The 14,076-nt window shown below is 35.9% G+C and overlaps 1 protein-coding gene across 1 annotated transcript in view; it reads left to right on the top strand.

Annotated features, from left to right (window-relative positions):
* The window catches only part of GNB4 (G protein subunit beta 4), a 103,816-nt gene extending 90,450 nt beyond the window's left edge, over positions 1-13,366 (top strand). The window contains exon 10 of the mRNA XM_004478969.4: positions 9,214-13,366. Within this exon, the coding sequence (XP_004479026.1) occupies positions 9,214-9,320 (107 nt within the window). The 3' untranslated portion in view covers positions 9,321-13,366. The remainder of the gene's footprint in view (positions 1-9,213) is intronic.
* The last annotated feature ends 710 nt before the right edge of the window (positions 13,367-14,076 follow it).

The raw sequence follows: 14,076 nt of genomic DNA, 5'->3' as shown, positions 1-14,076 counted from the left end.
GTTATCTCCCTGCAGCTTACCCATCTTTTTTCTTTTCTTTTTTCCTTTTTAACAGTTTGATTATGATGGTTCCGTGTTCTGAACTTCTTAGATCGTGTTTCACAAAGTTGGGTAGTTTACAGACATTTTCCACGCATGTTTTTTTCTGCACCAACCTCTTTCTTCCCTTCTTTAGGACCTCCACTGGTATGAATAGTAAAACTTTGATAGTGTCCCATAGGTCTCTGAGGCTCTTTCAGTATATTCCTAAGTGAAAATAGAATAGAACAATAAAGGTTTATTCACCCTGCAATTCATATATACCTATGTACGTAGGATTCTGGACAGCTGTATGCCAACATATAAATAGTATGTATTTCTGGGCATTGGTATTCTTGGAAGTTTTATTTCTCTGGTCTGTTTCATTTCCACCAAATTTTTTTTTAAAGTTTATTTTATTTATTTCTCTCCCTGCCCCAGTTCCCCCCGTTGTCTGCTCTCTCTGCCCATTCGCTGTGTGTTCTTCTGTGTCTGCTCATATTGTCATTAGGTGGCTCTGGGAACTGATTCTGGGACCTTCTGGAGTGGAAGAGAGGTGATTACTGTCTTGCACCACCTCAGTTCCCTGTTCTGCTACGTCGTCTTATTTTCTCCTCTGTGTGTCTTGTTGCATCATCTTGCTGCACCAGCTTTTGGTGTTGGCTGGCACACCTGTGCAGGGCCACATTCCTGCATGGGCCAACACTCCATGTGGGCCAGCTTTCCGCGTGGGCCAGCTTGCCCTCACCAGGAGGCCCTGGGCATCAAACCCTGGACCTCCTATATGGTAGAAGTGATCCCAATTGGCTAAGCCACATCTGTTTCCCCATCCACCAATTTGCTAATAAAATGAATATTATTTTGACATAAGAATTACACATATATACAAATAGATTTAAGTAAATATTAGTATTCACTATCTCTTAATAAAATTAAGTCTGATTTTCTGTATTTGCTATTATAAACTTTACTATTTAAATTGGAAAAATGGCATACATGCATTCTGGATTTAATTTCAGCTTTAAAAATACTTAGCTATGTGAAATTGCACTATTTATATATTTATTTAAATTTTATTAGAGAAGTTAGAGGTTTGCTATAAATTTATGCATAAAATAGACTTCCCTACTATTTACACCTTGAATTAGTGTGGTGCATTTGTTACAATTCATGAAAGAATATTTTTATGGTTATACTATGTTTTTAACAAATATTTATTGATCCATATTAATAAATCATAAATTTCATACGAAGTGTACAATCATTGGTATTTGGTATATCACATAGTTGTGCATTCATCACTTCAGTCATTATTAGAGCATTTTTATTATTTCAATTATAATTATACTACTAACTATAGGTCATCATTGACAGGGTTCACTGTGTTGTACAATCCTATGTTTATTTTTTAAATTTTTATTCTAGTAGCATAAAACTTAAATTTCCTCTTGTAACCACCTTCAGATACATAATTCAAGGTATTGTTAATTATGTTCACAATGTTATGCTACCGTCACCATCTTCCATTATTACCAGAACTTTACAATTAACACAAATAGAAACAATGTGTAATTTAAATTTAAGCATCAACACCTCATTCCCTATCCCCACCCTGGCTCCTGGTAACCTGTATTCTAAATTATGACTCTACGAATTTGTTTATTCTAATTATTTCACACAATATTTGTTTTTTATGTTTTGCTTATTTCACTCAACGTGATGTCTCCAAGGTTCATCCGTGTTGTTGCATGTATCAGGACTTCATTCCTTTTCACAGCTTAATAATATTCCATTGTGTGTGTGTGTGTATATATATATACACACCACATTTAATTTATCTATTTATGTTAGTGGGCATGGGTTGCTTCCATCTTTTGGCAATGATGAATAATTATTTTGTATTTTCTTGAGGATTTTTGTGTCTATATTCGTAAGAGTTACTGGTCTATAGTGTTTTTTTTTCGTTTCTTGTGATAGCTTTATACAGTTTTGGTATGAGTGTGATGTTGGCCTTGTAAAATGAGTTAGGGAATATTCTATCCTCTCAATTTTTTTGGAAGAATTTAAGGAATCCTACTAATTCCTTTTGGAATGTTTGGGAGAATTCACCTGTGAAGCTATCTGGTGCTTGTCTTTTCTTTTAGGTGAGATTTTTGATGACTGATTCATTCTCTTTACTACTTATTGGTCTGTTGAGATCTTATTTGCATCTTCTTTTATCCTTTGTTAGCCTAGCAATTTTATTATTTTCAAGGAACCAACTTTTGGGTTTGTTAATCCTCTCTTCTGTTTTTTATTTTCAATTTCATTTACTTCGGCTCTAACCTTTTTTATTTCTTTGTTCATGTTTGGTTTAGTTTGCTGTTCTTTTCCTAGTTCCTCCAGGTATGACGTTAGGTCTTTGATTTTAGCTCTTCTTTTTTAATAAAGCATTTAGGGCTATAAATTCCCTTCTGAGCACTGCCTTCACTGTGTCCCTTAAGTATTTTTTGTTTTGTTTTGTTTTGTTTTGTTTTGTTTAGGCAGTACTGGAGAACCCAGGACCTTGAACATGGGCAGCAGGTACTCAACCACTGGGCTAGCTCTGCTCCCCACTTTATTCCTTTTTTTTTTTTAAGATTTATTTATTTCTCTCCCCTTCCCCCCCCCCCACCCCTGTTGTCTGTTCTCTGTGTCTCTTTGCTACGTCTTCTTCATCCACATCTGTTGTTGTCAGCGGCACAGGAATCTGTATTTCTTTTTGTTGCGTCATCTTGTGTCAGCTCTCCGTGTGTGCGGCGCCATTCCTGGGCAGTCTGCACTTTCTTTCACGCTGGGCAACTCTCCTTGCAAGTGGGGCTCCCCTACACCGGGGACACCCCTGTGTGGCAGGGCACTCCTTGTGCACATCAGCACTGCACATGGGCCAGCTCCACACGGGTCAAGGAGACCTGGGGTTTGTACTGCAGACCTCCCATGTGGTAGACGGACGCCCTAACCACTGGGCCAAGTCCGCCGCCATATTCCTTTTTCCCACCTTTTGTTCTCATTTTCATTAGTCTCAAGGTATTTACTGATTTCACTTGTCATTTCTTCGAGTCACTGATTGTTTAAGAGTATCTTATTTCCATATACTCATGGATTTTCCATTTCTCCAGCTGTTACTGACTTTCAACTTCATTCCATTGTGGTTAGAGAAGATACTTTGCATAATTTCATTCTTTTAAAAATTATTGAGATTTGTTTTGTGACCCCAATGTGTTGTCTGTCCTAGAGAATGAGCATGTGCACTTGAGAAAAATGTGTATCTTGCTGTTAGTGGTAAAATGTTCTATATATGACTGTTAAGTCTAGGTCAGTTATAGTATTCAAGTTATTTCTTTATTGATATTCTGTCTAGATGTACTATCTGTTGGTGAACATGGTGTATTGAGATCTCCAACCATTATTATAAAGGAGTCTATTTTTCCCTTCAGTTTTGTTTTTATTTCTCATGTATTTGGGGGCACCATGTTGGGCACATAAATATTTATGATTATAAGTTACTTGCTAATATATAGTGTCCTTCTTTGTCCCTTAGAACGGCTTTTGACTTAAAGTCTGTTTTGTTTGATATTTATAGTTAACCCAGCTCTCTTTTGGTTATTGTTTTCATTGATTGATCTTTTCCATCCTTTCACTTTCACCTATTTGTCTTTGGGTGTAAGGTGAGTCTTTGTAAACAACATATAGTTGGATCATGCTTTTTCTTAATCCATTCTGCCAATCAGTATTTTTATTGGGGAGTTTAATCCACTAACATTTAGTGTTATTACTGTAAAGGCAATACTTCAGTACTTTGTCCTTTCTTATATCTTTTTCTTAACCTCTTCCTTTTTTGCAGCCTCCTTTTCTGTATAGTTGATCATTTATGTTGTATCTGATCCCTTACTCATTTCTGTTTCTGTATATTTTCAAAATACTTTTTTTGTGGTTACCTACTAATTTGATAAGATAGCAACTTAATTTCAATAGCAAACACATTCTCTGCTCTGATACCCTCCCCTTTCCCCTCTTTATATTGTTTTTGTCCCATGTTACCTCTTTATATTCCTGTGTATTTTATCAGGAAAGATGATTATTTCTTACTCAATTGTATTCTAACTCTTATAGTAATGAAAGAGCAGAGTTAGATATTAAGGACACATAACTATTCAGTTTTACTGAAGATCTTCATTTCTCCACACTGCTCCAAGCCACTCTCTCCTGTCTTTTCCTTTCAACCTGAAGATCTCCATTTAGCTATTCTTGTAGGTGTTGTACTCTGTTTCTGTTTAACTTTGAATGTGTTAAACTCTTCCCTCATTTTTTAAGGACACACTTGGCAGATAAATAATTTTGCATTGGCATTTTTTTCTTGTCAGTACCTTAAATATATCATAACACTGCTTTTTCAATGAGAAATCAGTACTAAGTCTTATTGAGGATCCCTTGTATGTGTTGAATTGCTCTTCTCTTGCTCCTTTCAGAGTTCTGTTATCTTTGGCATTTGACATTCTGATTAGTATGTGTCTTGAAGTGTGAAGTAGGTCTATTAGGATTTATCTTGTTTGGAGTACATTGTACTTCTTGGACATATATATTTATGTCTTTCATAAGTTGGGAAATTTTCAGCCATTTATTTCCTCAAATATTCTTTCTACCCTGTTTGCCTTCTCTTCTTCTGGGACTCCCACCATATATACGTTGGTGTGTGTCATGCTGTTACTCAAGTCCATTAGACACTATTCAATTTTTTTGACTCCAACATGTTGTCTGTTCTTTATTCTATTCTTTATCTGTTCTTTTGCCCGTATGATCTCGATTGCCCTGTCTTCTGCTTTGCTGGTTCTTTCTTCTGCTTCCTCAAATCTGTTGTTGTATGCATCTGTTGCATTTTTATCTCAATTACTGTGCTTTTTATCCCCATAATTTCTGTTCTTTTTAAACTTTCTTTCATTTTTATCCCCCCCCCCTTGCAGCTTTTTGCTTGCTGTTTGCTCTCTGTGTCCATTCACTGTGTGTTCTTCTGCATTTTTTGCTTGCCTCCCTTTTTTTGCTGTGTCACCTTGCTGAGTCGGCTCTCCACAGCGTTTGCAGGTTGGTGCTTCATGGCACCCGGGCCGGCGGCTTTCTGCAGCGTGCAGGCGAGCCTGACTTCACAAGGAGGCTCCAGAACTTGAACCCAGGGCCTCCCACATGGTAGATGGGAGCCCAATGGATTGAACCACAGCCGTTTCCCTCTAATTCTTCTTTTTACGCAGTCTTGTTAATATCCTTTATCTCTGTATCCTTATTTAGTTTATTCTATGCATGTTTTCCTTCATCTTCTCAAATTAGATTTTTTAAAACCATTTTGATAAGTTGTTCCAAAGTCCGTGTCTCCCCTGAAGTTTTAATTTGTTTTCTTGATTGAGCCATATTTTCCTGGTGGTTTTTTTTTTTTTTAGTGTAGCTGCTCAGATTTTCTTAGGTCGTCTGCACCTGTTTCTTTTCCTGGACATGTGGTACAACTCTCTGGATTGCCTTTATGTGTAGTTGTTTCACCTCTAAGAAGGGGAGCTTCCTTTCTTTCTCCAAGAATCCTGATCTGTTCTGTTTTTATACAGGATTCTTTTCCCAGCTCCTATGATTTGTTTAGCTTATTTTCCTTACTCAGTGACGCTGCTTTTCATCCCATTTTTTTTCAGTCCTGACTTGTCCTACCTTATAGCAGTTTAGTTTGTGGGTTTTTTCCCAAAGACCTTTCTGTCTCTGGTAACTTCCCTGTTAAGCCAAATGCGGTTAACGTTCAAAAAGGCCTGTCTGTTGGTTTTCGTTTTTTTCATTTAGGTGCTCCAGCCATTAGAGACCCTGTTGGGTACGTGTACCTCTTTCTAACAGTTGTGTTTCCTCAGGTGAGCCCTTTTGTGTTTATGTGTTTGCCTGAAGCTTACGTTTCACTCTTAATCTCTGCAGCCTGGGGTTCCTGCACCTGGATGAGTAACTCACTGCTGAGTGGCTCTGTGGTCTGCATCCACAGCAGGAGGTAACTGGGCTGTGCTGCCACTGTGTGACTCCTAAACTGCACGTGACAGAGTGAGGGGGCGGGGTCCAGACAGGCAGGTTCAGGTTGCAGATGTCCTACCTTTTATGTGTGTGTATGGTCTTTTTTTCTTTTCTTTTGATTCACCATTTGTGGAGTCCCTCTCCAGTCTCTATCATCCTCCAGAGTTCCAAGCAAGTGGAATTTGCCCTTTAATTAGTTGTTACTGAGGGCAGACTTTTCCAGGGGATATATTATTTTACAAGGTTGATGGCACACCTTTACATAATTATGACTTTTTAAACAGTATTTCCTGCTGACACATAGTATACTGTGACTTCTTTTGCTATTGCAGTTGTTTTGGTATTTTTGGAGTTAATTTTTTGGTTAATTTTTAGTTTTCTATGTATGTCTCACTAAATCATCCTCAAACTTTGTCAGCTGTGCTGTCTTGGAGTGGGTCCTTTTCATTCATTTGTGCTGTGTATTCAGTCTGGAGACTCATACTTTGTACTACTGAGAAATTTAGGGGTCTTATTTCTTTGATAATTTATTCTTTGATTATCATTGTTCCTCCTCTCTGAAATTCCCTTTGTATTTATGCTGGTCCTCCTAGACTGGTCCTTTGACTTTCTTATTCTCTTTTATTTACCATATCTATCTTTCTTTTGCTTTATGTTCTGGGAGAAATCTTTCAAACCCTTCTGTTAAGTTTTGCTTTTTCATTTTTGCTGCTTTTTAATTAGCTTTTTTTCTTTTATGGCACTTGTTCGTTCTTCATGAGTGCAGTTTTATTTTTCTGAGGTTACTAATGACAGAAGATTATTTCTTTTTAAGTTTTCTTTTTCCAGCAGTCTTTTGTCTTCTGGGTTGCTTTTCTTCCATTTATTTATTTTGCGCCCCATCTTTACTTTCTGAGTATTCCCTTGTAAGTTTCATGAGTCTTAGCTACTTATTCACATGTGAAATTTTTTTGAAAGTTCTCTGCATATTGTAGGCTTCATTGCAGATGATCCAGCCAGGCTGTCAATGGGAAACCCTGATACGTATCATATGGCCTTTTTTTTTTTTTTTTAAGATTTATTTATCCCCTCCCCCCAGTTGCCTGCTCTCGGTGTCCATTCCCTGTGTGTTCTTCTGTGACCGCTTTTATCCTTACCAGGGGCACCAGGAATCTGTGTTTCTTTTTATTGCATCATCTTGTTGTGTCAGCTCTCCATGTGGGTGGCGCCATTCCTGGGCAGGCTGCACTTTCTTTCACGCTGGGCGGCTCTCCTTACAGGGCACACTCCTTGCCTGTGGGGCTTCCCTATGCAGGGGGCACCCCTGCGTGGCAGGGCACTCCTTGCGCACATCAGCACTGCGCGTGGGCCAGCTCCACATGGGTCAAGGAGGCCCCGGGGCATATGGCCTTTTATCCTTGGACTTGTCCTGAGACGGATCTTCCACTTTCCTACATGGAGTGTATAATGTGGCTGCCAGAATTTGGGAACTGATTTCAGGAGAAAAGCTGGGAGCACATTAACAAGTAAATTTTTTATTTCCCATTTGCAGAATATTTTCACCAGTGTCAAGTGTGCCTAGTTTCCTCTAGTCTCGAGACCTACCCTCTCCAGGGAATAAATCTTTAGTGTTATACAGCAATGCAGGATGAGCAGTCACCTGACCCTTCAGAGTGGTGGACACCCGATGGATCTAATTCATTCTTGAACACTTTTCTAATGCTATCTTATTTTAACTGCACTTTAGTGGAGATGCCTGGTTCCACTAATATCTGACCCTTTGGGGGATTCTGCAGTACCATTTTATTTCTTGGTTTACCAGACAATTGGGTTTGAATTTACCATCTCCAGGTCCTCTAGGTCAGTTTCTACTCACTATCCAGATTAGAAAATTTCATTGGCCTTTCCTGCCCTCTATATTGTCTTCATATGTCCTTCCCCTATTAAATCCCTATACAATTGGCATTTCTGAAGGTGTGGGAGCTGTTATTCCCAAGAAATTTTTGTATAGCTTTTCATAAAAGATTACAGAAACGTTCAGTTTTGCATATGTAGATTTGTGGAAATACTCTGTTGCCCAAAGCCAATTACATTTTTAAAGTGTTATCATTTTGTCTTTTGTTATAGCCTATAATAAAATGTCTTCCATGTTATTTTTTTACATATGCTTGAGTTTCAGTTTTGGTCTTGCTTACAGCTGGTTTCAATTATCTCAAACACTTCAGAACTGAATCTTGATTTGTGAATTGTTAATTCATCCTTCTCTCCAGTGTGACTTCACTTTTAGATTATTTGGCCATGATAAATATTTTTTTATTTCAACCCATGATCATAAATTTCTCCATTGCAAATAATTGCCATATTGGATGTACTATATAGAGAGAATAAGAGTTAGACAAGATGAACTTCTGTTCATCTTGAATGAGGATGAATGAAAAGGATACGCTTAATAATATAGTCAGGTATCCAAAATCAAACATAGTACATCAAAGAAAAAAATTTCTGTTGAGGATTTGAAGTGTTCTGATTTTTCTTTTAATCCTTAAAGTTCCCATCCCCTCCCCATACCCCACTCCCAAAATATTTGTGAATATTTCATTTTATCCTGTGTGGTGGTAAAGACATCAAGTGAGGTTTAACTTTGACAAATGAAACTAAAACCAGATGAGAGAGATGGTTTCCGAACGTTATAACTGTTAAATGATTTATTTCACAGTCATACCAGTGTTTGATGGTTAACAGAAGAAAAGTAAATAAATTAGGTTGGTATTTTTGGAAGTGGTGATGCAAGGCAACTGCATTCTTATGTATTTGTTCTTGTGGTAGAAGGCTGTTTCTTAGAACTTCTTTTAAATTTTTGTTTTAGAGAAAAATAGCACAGATCAGTAGGAAAATGTGAACTGTAACAAACTTATTAGAGAGGTACTAATAAAATTAATCTCTTTGCCTACATGTTAATATAAAATAATTTTTTAAAAATTAGACATTTAATTGATTCATGTTAAAATTCGTGTAGTACAAAAAGGTATATTTTAAGTACATATCTCCAGCTTACCTACCACTCAGAGGAGCCTGTTAGTTCTCTAGAAATATCCTTCTAGAGATCTTTTATGCATATACTTACTTCTAAAACTCTACCATTGCTTACTTTTCCCTTTTTTCCCTTCCCAGGTGTCCTTGCTGGTCATGACAACCGTGTCAGCTGTTTAGGCGTAACTGATGATGGCATGGCTGTGGCAACAGGCTCTTGGGATAGTTTTCTTAGAATCTGGAATTAATAGTGTCATACATTCTTTGTTCTCCACTGTTACCTGGAGAAATCAGTGCTACAGCCTATAGCTGTGAAAAAAAAATTCTACCTTATATTTGCAGGTGAAGATTTTTCTATTGAGATTATTATATACAAAAAGAAGTTTTCAATAAACTACCAAAAAAAGGGGGGGGGGGGGAAACAGGTGGAATCAAGGCAAAGGTGCTAACTGAGATCAAAAGGCCCAGTATATTACTTTGAGTTGTTAATCTGACCTTGATGAATTTTTTGCTTGTGCTCAATGTCTACTTTATTCCTGCATATGAAATGTACACGTTATAACAGTCTATCATGCTTGTGCTTGCATTTTTAAAGTACTTTTTTCACTGTGTATACACAAGAAATGTAATGGAAGAACTAGGCATAATAGATGGAAGTGATATTCCGTGTGTGTATACTTAGATTAGAACAAAGCCCCCTTGAATTCTGACCTTCCTTTTTAATACAAAAGAGATCCTGATTAATATTTAAGAATCCTGATAGACCTTGGTACCACTGAGGGGTGTCCTTTTGAATGTCTTTAGTTCCTCAAGCATCCTTTGCTATCCGAGCATCTAGTTAATAAGTGCTCAAATTCAGTCCTTTGAGGGGGATATAATTTAAAGGCCAACAAGTAGAGATCTCATACTGCACTTTTAGACCTACATAAGAAAATGGTTCTTGATGTTTTTAAAGGCTACTTATGACCAGTTGACACTTTGAGTAGCCCTCTAAACAGTTGGATTTTTCTCATTGATTTCATGTTCTAGAAACGAGTTTGTAGAGTGTACTCATATATCAAAAGTTTGCTAAACCTATGGATTGTTCCTGCATTTGAAGACTCTTTCCCAGTGTTCTCTATCAACATACATCTGGAAGGAAGAAAGTGTGACATCATTGTTTAGAAATAAGAGTTTAAGCAATCATTGGCCCTGATTTTTTATAATTGTAATAGGGTGTTTTTATGAATTCTGTGTTCATTAATATAAAATCTGAATTGATGTAAAATACCTGTCCTTCATCTTTCTTAAAAGGAAACATTTAAGCTTTGCTCTTCTGTGTTATTTTTCCCTTAGCACAAAATATTGGCAGCTCCAAAGCTAAAATAAAAATTCTTAAAGCATTTCTTAAAGGAGTCAGAGGAAAATAAGCCAATTCCTCTACTTGTTCATGAAATGTGTGCCTATACTAGAAAAAAATGGCCCCCTTCCCTAAATTTTAAACAAAAATACTCTTCCCCTTGGATTTTCTCTTACAGATAAATCTAAATGATTTACAAGATTGCTAATGAAAGTATGAAGTCACAGGTTATTCTGATACATAGAATTACACTATTTAGTAACTTTGTAAACTGTGTTACTGTTGAGATGTGGTTGACTTTTTCATGTGTAAAGTGTAAACTAACTACTCCCAGGTTTACCTGTAGTTTTCATTTTTGTATTGTGAATATGCTAAGTAGTGTATTAATTCTGATGAAGTCAGTTATCAGTTTTATTAAGTTCAATTTTTTATTAGAGAGTAAAATGGATAAAGGCAGATTAAGATATAGGACCAAACAAAATATTGTCAACGGCGGGCATGAGTATATATTTATATTTTTGTTAGATTTCTATGGACTTTTTTTTTTTGCTTTTCATGTTTATTTGTGGACTATTTATATCACTTTATAAAGAGCGGCTCTTTGAGCTTATAGAAGGCAAGAATATTATAAAGAAACATATTCACATGGACACCCCCCAAAAAAGTGCCATCATTCAAAAATCCTGCTAAAGAAAGCCCTTCTGCTATGAGAAAAAAAGCCTTATAGAAAACATCCTCTACTTTGAAAGTTACTTTAATAAGATATTTTATTCAGAGGCACACACACTGCAAGAATTCTATGGTCTTAAACATTATCTTAAAATGAATTTTAATGTTATCAGTGTTTTCATAGGAGTTTAAAGCAATTGCCATTTTGAAAATTTACTCAGCAACTGAAAACCAACCAGTATTGAACACTTGGGGTTAATTATGATTAAGTGGTGATAAAGTAACCTCATTACCACTTAGTGGTAGGTTTAATTACTAATTAACCCTTTGCTGTCAAGTGATATCAGTTCCAGTTGCTAATTATTTTTATTTGCAGTTTGAATCCAGCGGATTTTCTAACTCTACTGTGCCTAAGACTTCTGTAAATCATAATATCGCAGTTATTTGGTGCCAATTTTTCTTTACAAGAAACATTTAAACAGTGTGCCTCAGTACTTTGTGGACTCTTCATACCACTACATATACAGTATTTGAAATCTGGCAAAAATATTGTAAAGGCATATACGGCTTTCTATAAGAAAGGATAGCCATGTGGTTCAGCAAATCATTCCAAAAACCTGAGCAAGAAAAAACTTCCTGCTATTATAGGATAGGATATCTCCTCCACTTTGATGGGCAGGCCTCATTTTCACCAGCTATAGTAGGGATCTAGACTAAACATTCAAGGTCCCTCCCTACTTCACATTTTAATCCGTGATTACACACGTAACACACCAAGTTGACTTCTTTCTTTAGAGGCAAAGACTTGGGGCTTAAAATTTCAATTGCGAGAGCGCCCAGTAGACAATTCTCACCATTTTAATTTAAATAGACTCAGTTGAAATGATTAATACTGCATGATGATAGTAAACTAATCCCCTAAAGATAATGGATTTAGGTGCTTCTAGAATACATTAATCAATTTAAAAGTTAATGTAGTAAGAGATGGATCTTCTCCAGGTGACAAATATTTTTATTATTGCTAAAAATATTGTGCCAATATTATATAAATAAGCTCCGCCAGAACTTTTCATATCTTAGATGTACTAATCAACTAAAACTTCAGTCATTTTCAAAGTGAAATTGTTCAGAGAAATTTATGCTTTGTTTACTCTTGAAGGTCTCACATTTTAAAAACACAAATGAATAAATTTGTAGCTTATTGATGTGTTTTAAATTTATGAAAACAAATTAAACAGTCCTATATATGACCCTGTCATCATTTTAGGAGTGAGGATGTTCTAAAATTTGTAAGGTGTGAGTTCAGGCTTAAAATATTAAGTTCAGCTGCTCCTTTCCCTTTTGTCACTGTGGAAAGCAAATCTTAAACTGTTTCAGGCATCCTGTTAGAATTTTTTAAAACACATACAAGTTAGACATCTTTCTTATGAGAAAGGAAGTTAATTTTTAGCCAGCTGTAACACAATGAATAAAGCTGGTATTTTAAGTAGAAGAAATATATTCAGTCTTACTAGTTTTCCTCCTGTTCATTTTAAGTTGCCTCACATTTATTTAGTGCTGTATTTTAAAAGCGGTTAAATAATAGGTACTCATTAAAATGGCACATAGAATGTCAAAGCAAGCATTCCATATTTTTAAAACATTAATCAGACTGATGGTACACACCTTGTATTTAGCAAATGTTTGCATGATGGTAAAATTTCCTGGTCTTTTTTTCTTAAATCCAATTACTGGCTGTAAAATAGTTATGCTAATGCAGCATTATGATTAAAGTGTTATGTCACAACTGGTATTAAATATGCCCAAGAAAATCCTATATCATAGTATTTTTTAATTCATAGACCATCAGTGATATACTTGGTAGATTTCTCAAACTTTATCTGTCATTTACACAGTGGTGCTCTATCCTGTTTCCCAAGAAGCATCTGAACACCTGTATTTACATATTCCTATCCAAAGGTATCCATATCTGAGTGGGTTTTTAAAGATGATCAAAGTATTATCATGTTATAGCATTCTAAAAATGTTTTTCTTCACTCACCTAGAATGGTTTTACAAATTGTGACCAGTTAACTGAGTAAGACTGGTATTACTAATTATGGGAAAGGTAACTATCTCTATTAAAGCCTTCATAAAGGTTTAAACCAACCAATAAACAACAGACTTGTACACCAAGATGCAAAAGTATTCTTGGGTCTTTCTTGCACAGTGATTATGAGTACAGTAGCTCAGTGAAGTAATTTTCTGTGAATTGATATTGTAATCAATAAAGTACTTTTAACCAGATTTCATTGTAGCATGTTTTAAGTCCATTTTTGTGTAGGACTTTATTTGTAAAATGAAGCTCCAGAGCTAAACTTCAAGCCCTATATTTTATGCTCAGCTCTAATTCCTTTATCTAAACCTTGTCAATTATTTTCATGAAAAAATGAAATAGCTGCAGGAAGCAAAGAAAAATGAACTGTTAATAACCCATCTTTCAGTACTACGAACAACTTCTAGCTTATTAAAAAGCTACAGACTTTTAATTTAAAAGTAAAATCAGTTACACCCTGTAGCTCCCCTAGGAAAATTTAGTTTCTTTCTGTGTAATTCCTAAATAATCAGTTATACTACTGAGAATATTGAATAAAAATTTTTACTATGTTGATCCCAAACCTGGGGATGTAAGAGAGGTGAAGGATTAATGAGGAAATGAGACAGCTAAATATTTACTATTTATGTCTTCAATTTGCTTCAAAATAACATGGGTAATATAGATAAACTTAGCCTTAAGTTGGAAATTCTTGACTGTGGGTGATGGGTCATGGGGGCTCATTATGCTTTCCTGACTATTGACTAACATTTGCCATAATTTTTTTTTCAAATTCTGATGTGAATCCATTTAAGGGCACATATCATTATAGCTGAAGCAGAGGGCAAGAATTAGATCCCCGATAAGCATTTTGATATTTGTTGACCAGGTTAGAGTACTGGGTAAGTACCTGAGCTGTACA

This window comes from Dasypus novemcinctus, chromosome 4, assembly GCF_030445035.2.
Source record: "Dasypus novemcinctus isolate mDasNov1 chromosome 4, mDasNov1.1.hap2, whole genome shotgun sequence".
NCBI lineage: Eukaryota > Metazoa > Chordata > Mammalia > Cingulata > Dasypodidae > Dasypus > Dasypus novemcinctus.
This window is presented reverse-complemented; position numbering and strand designations above follow the sequence as displayed.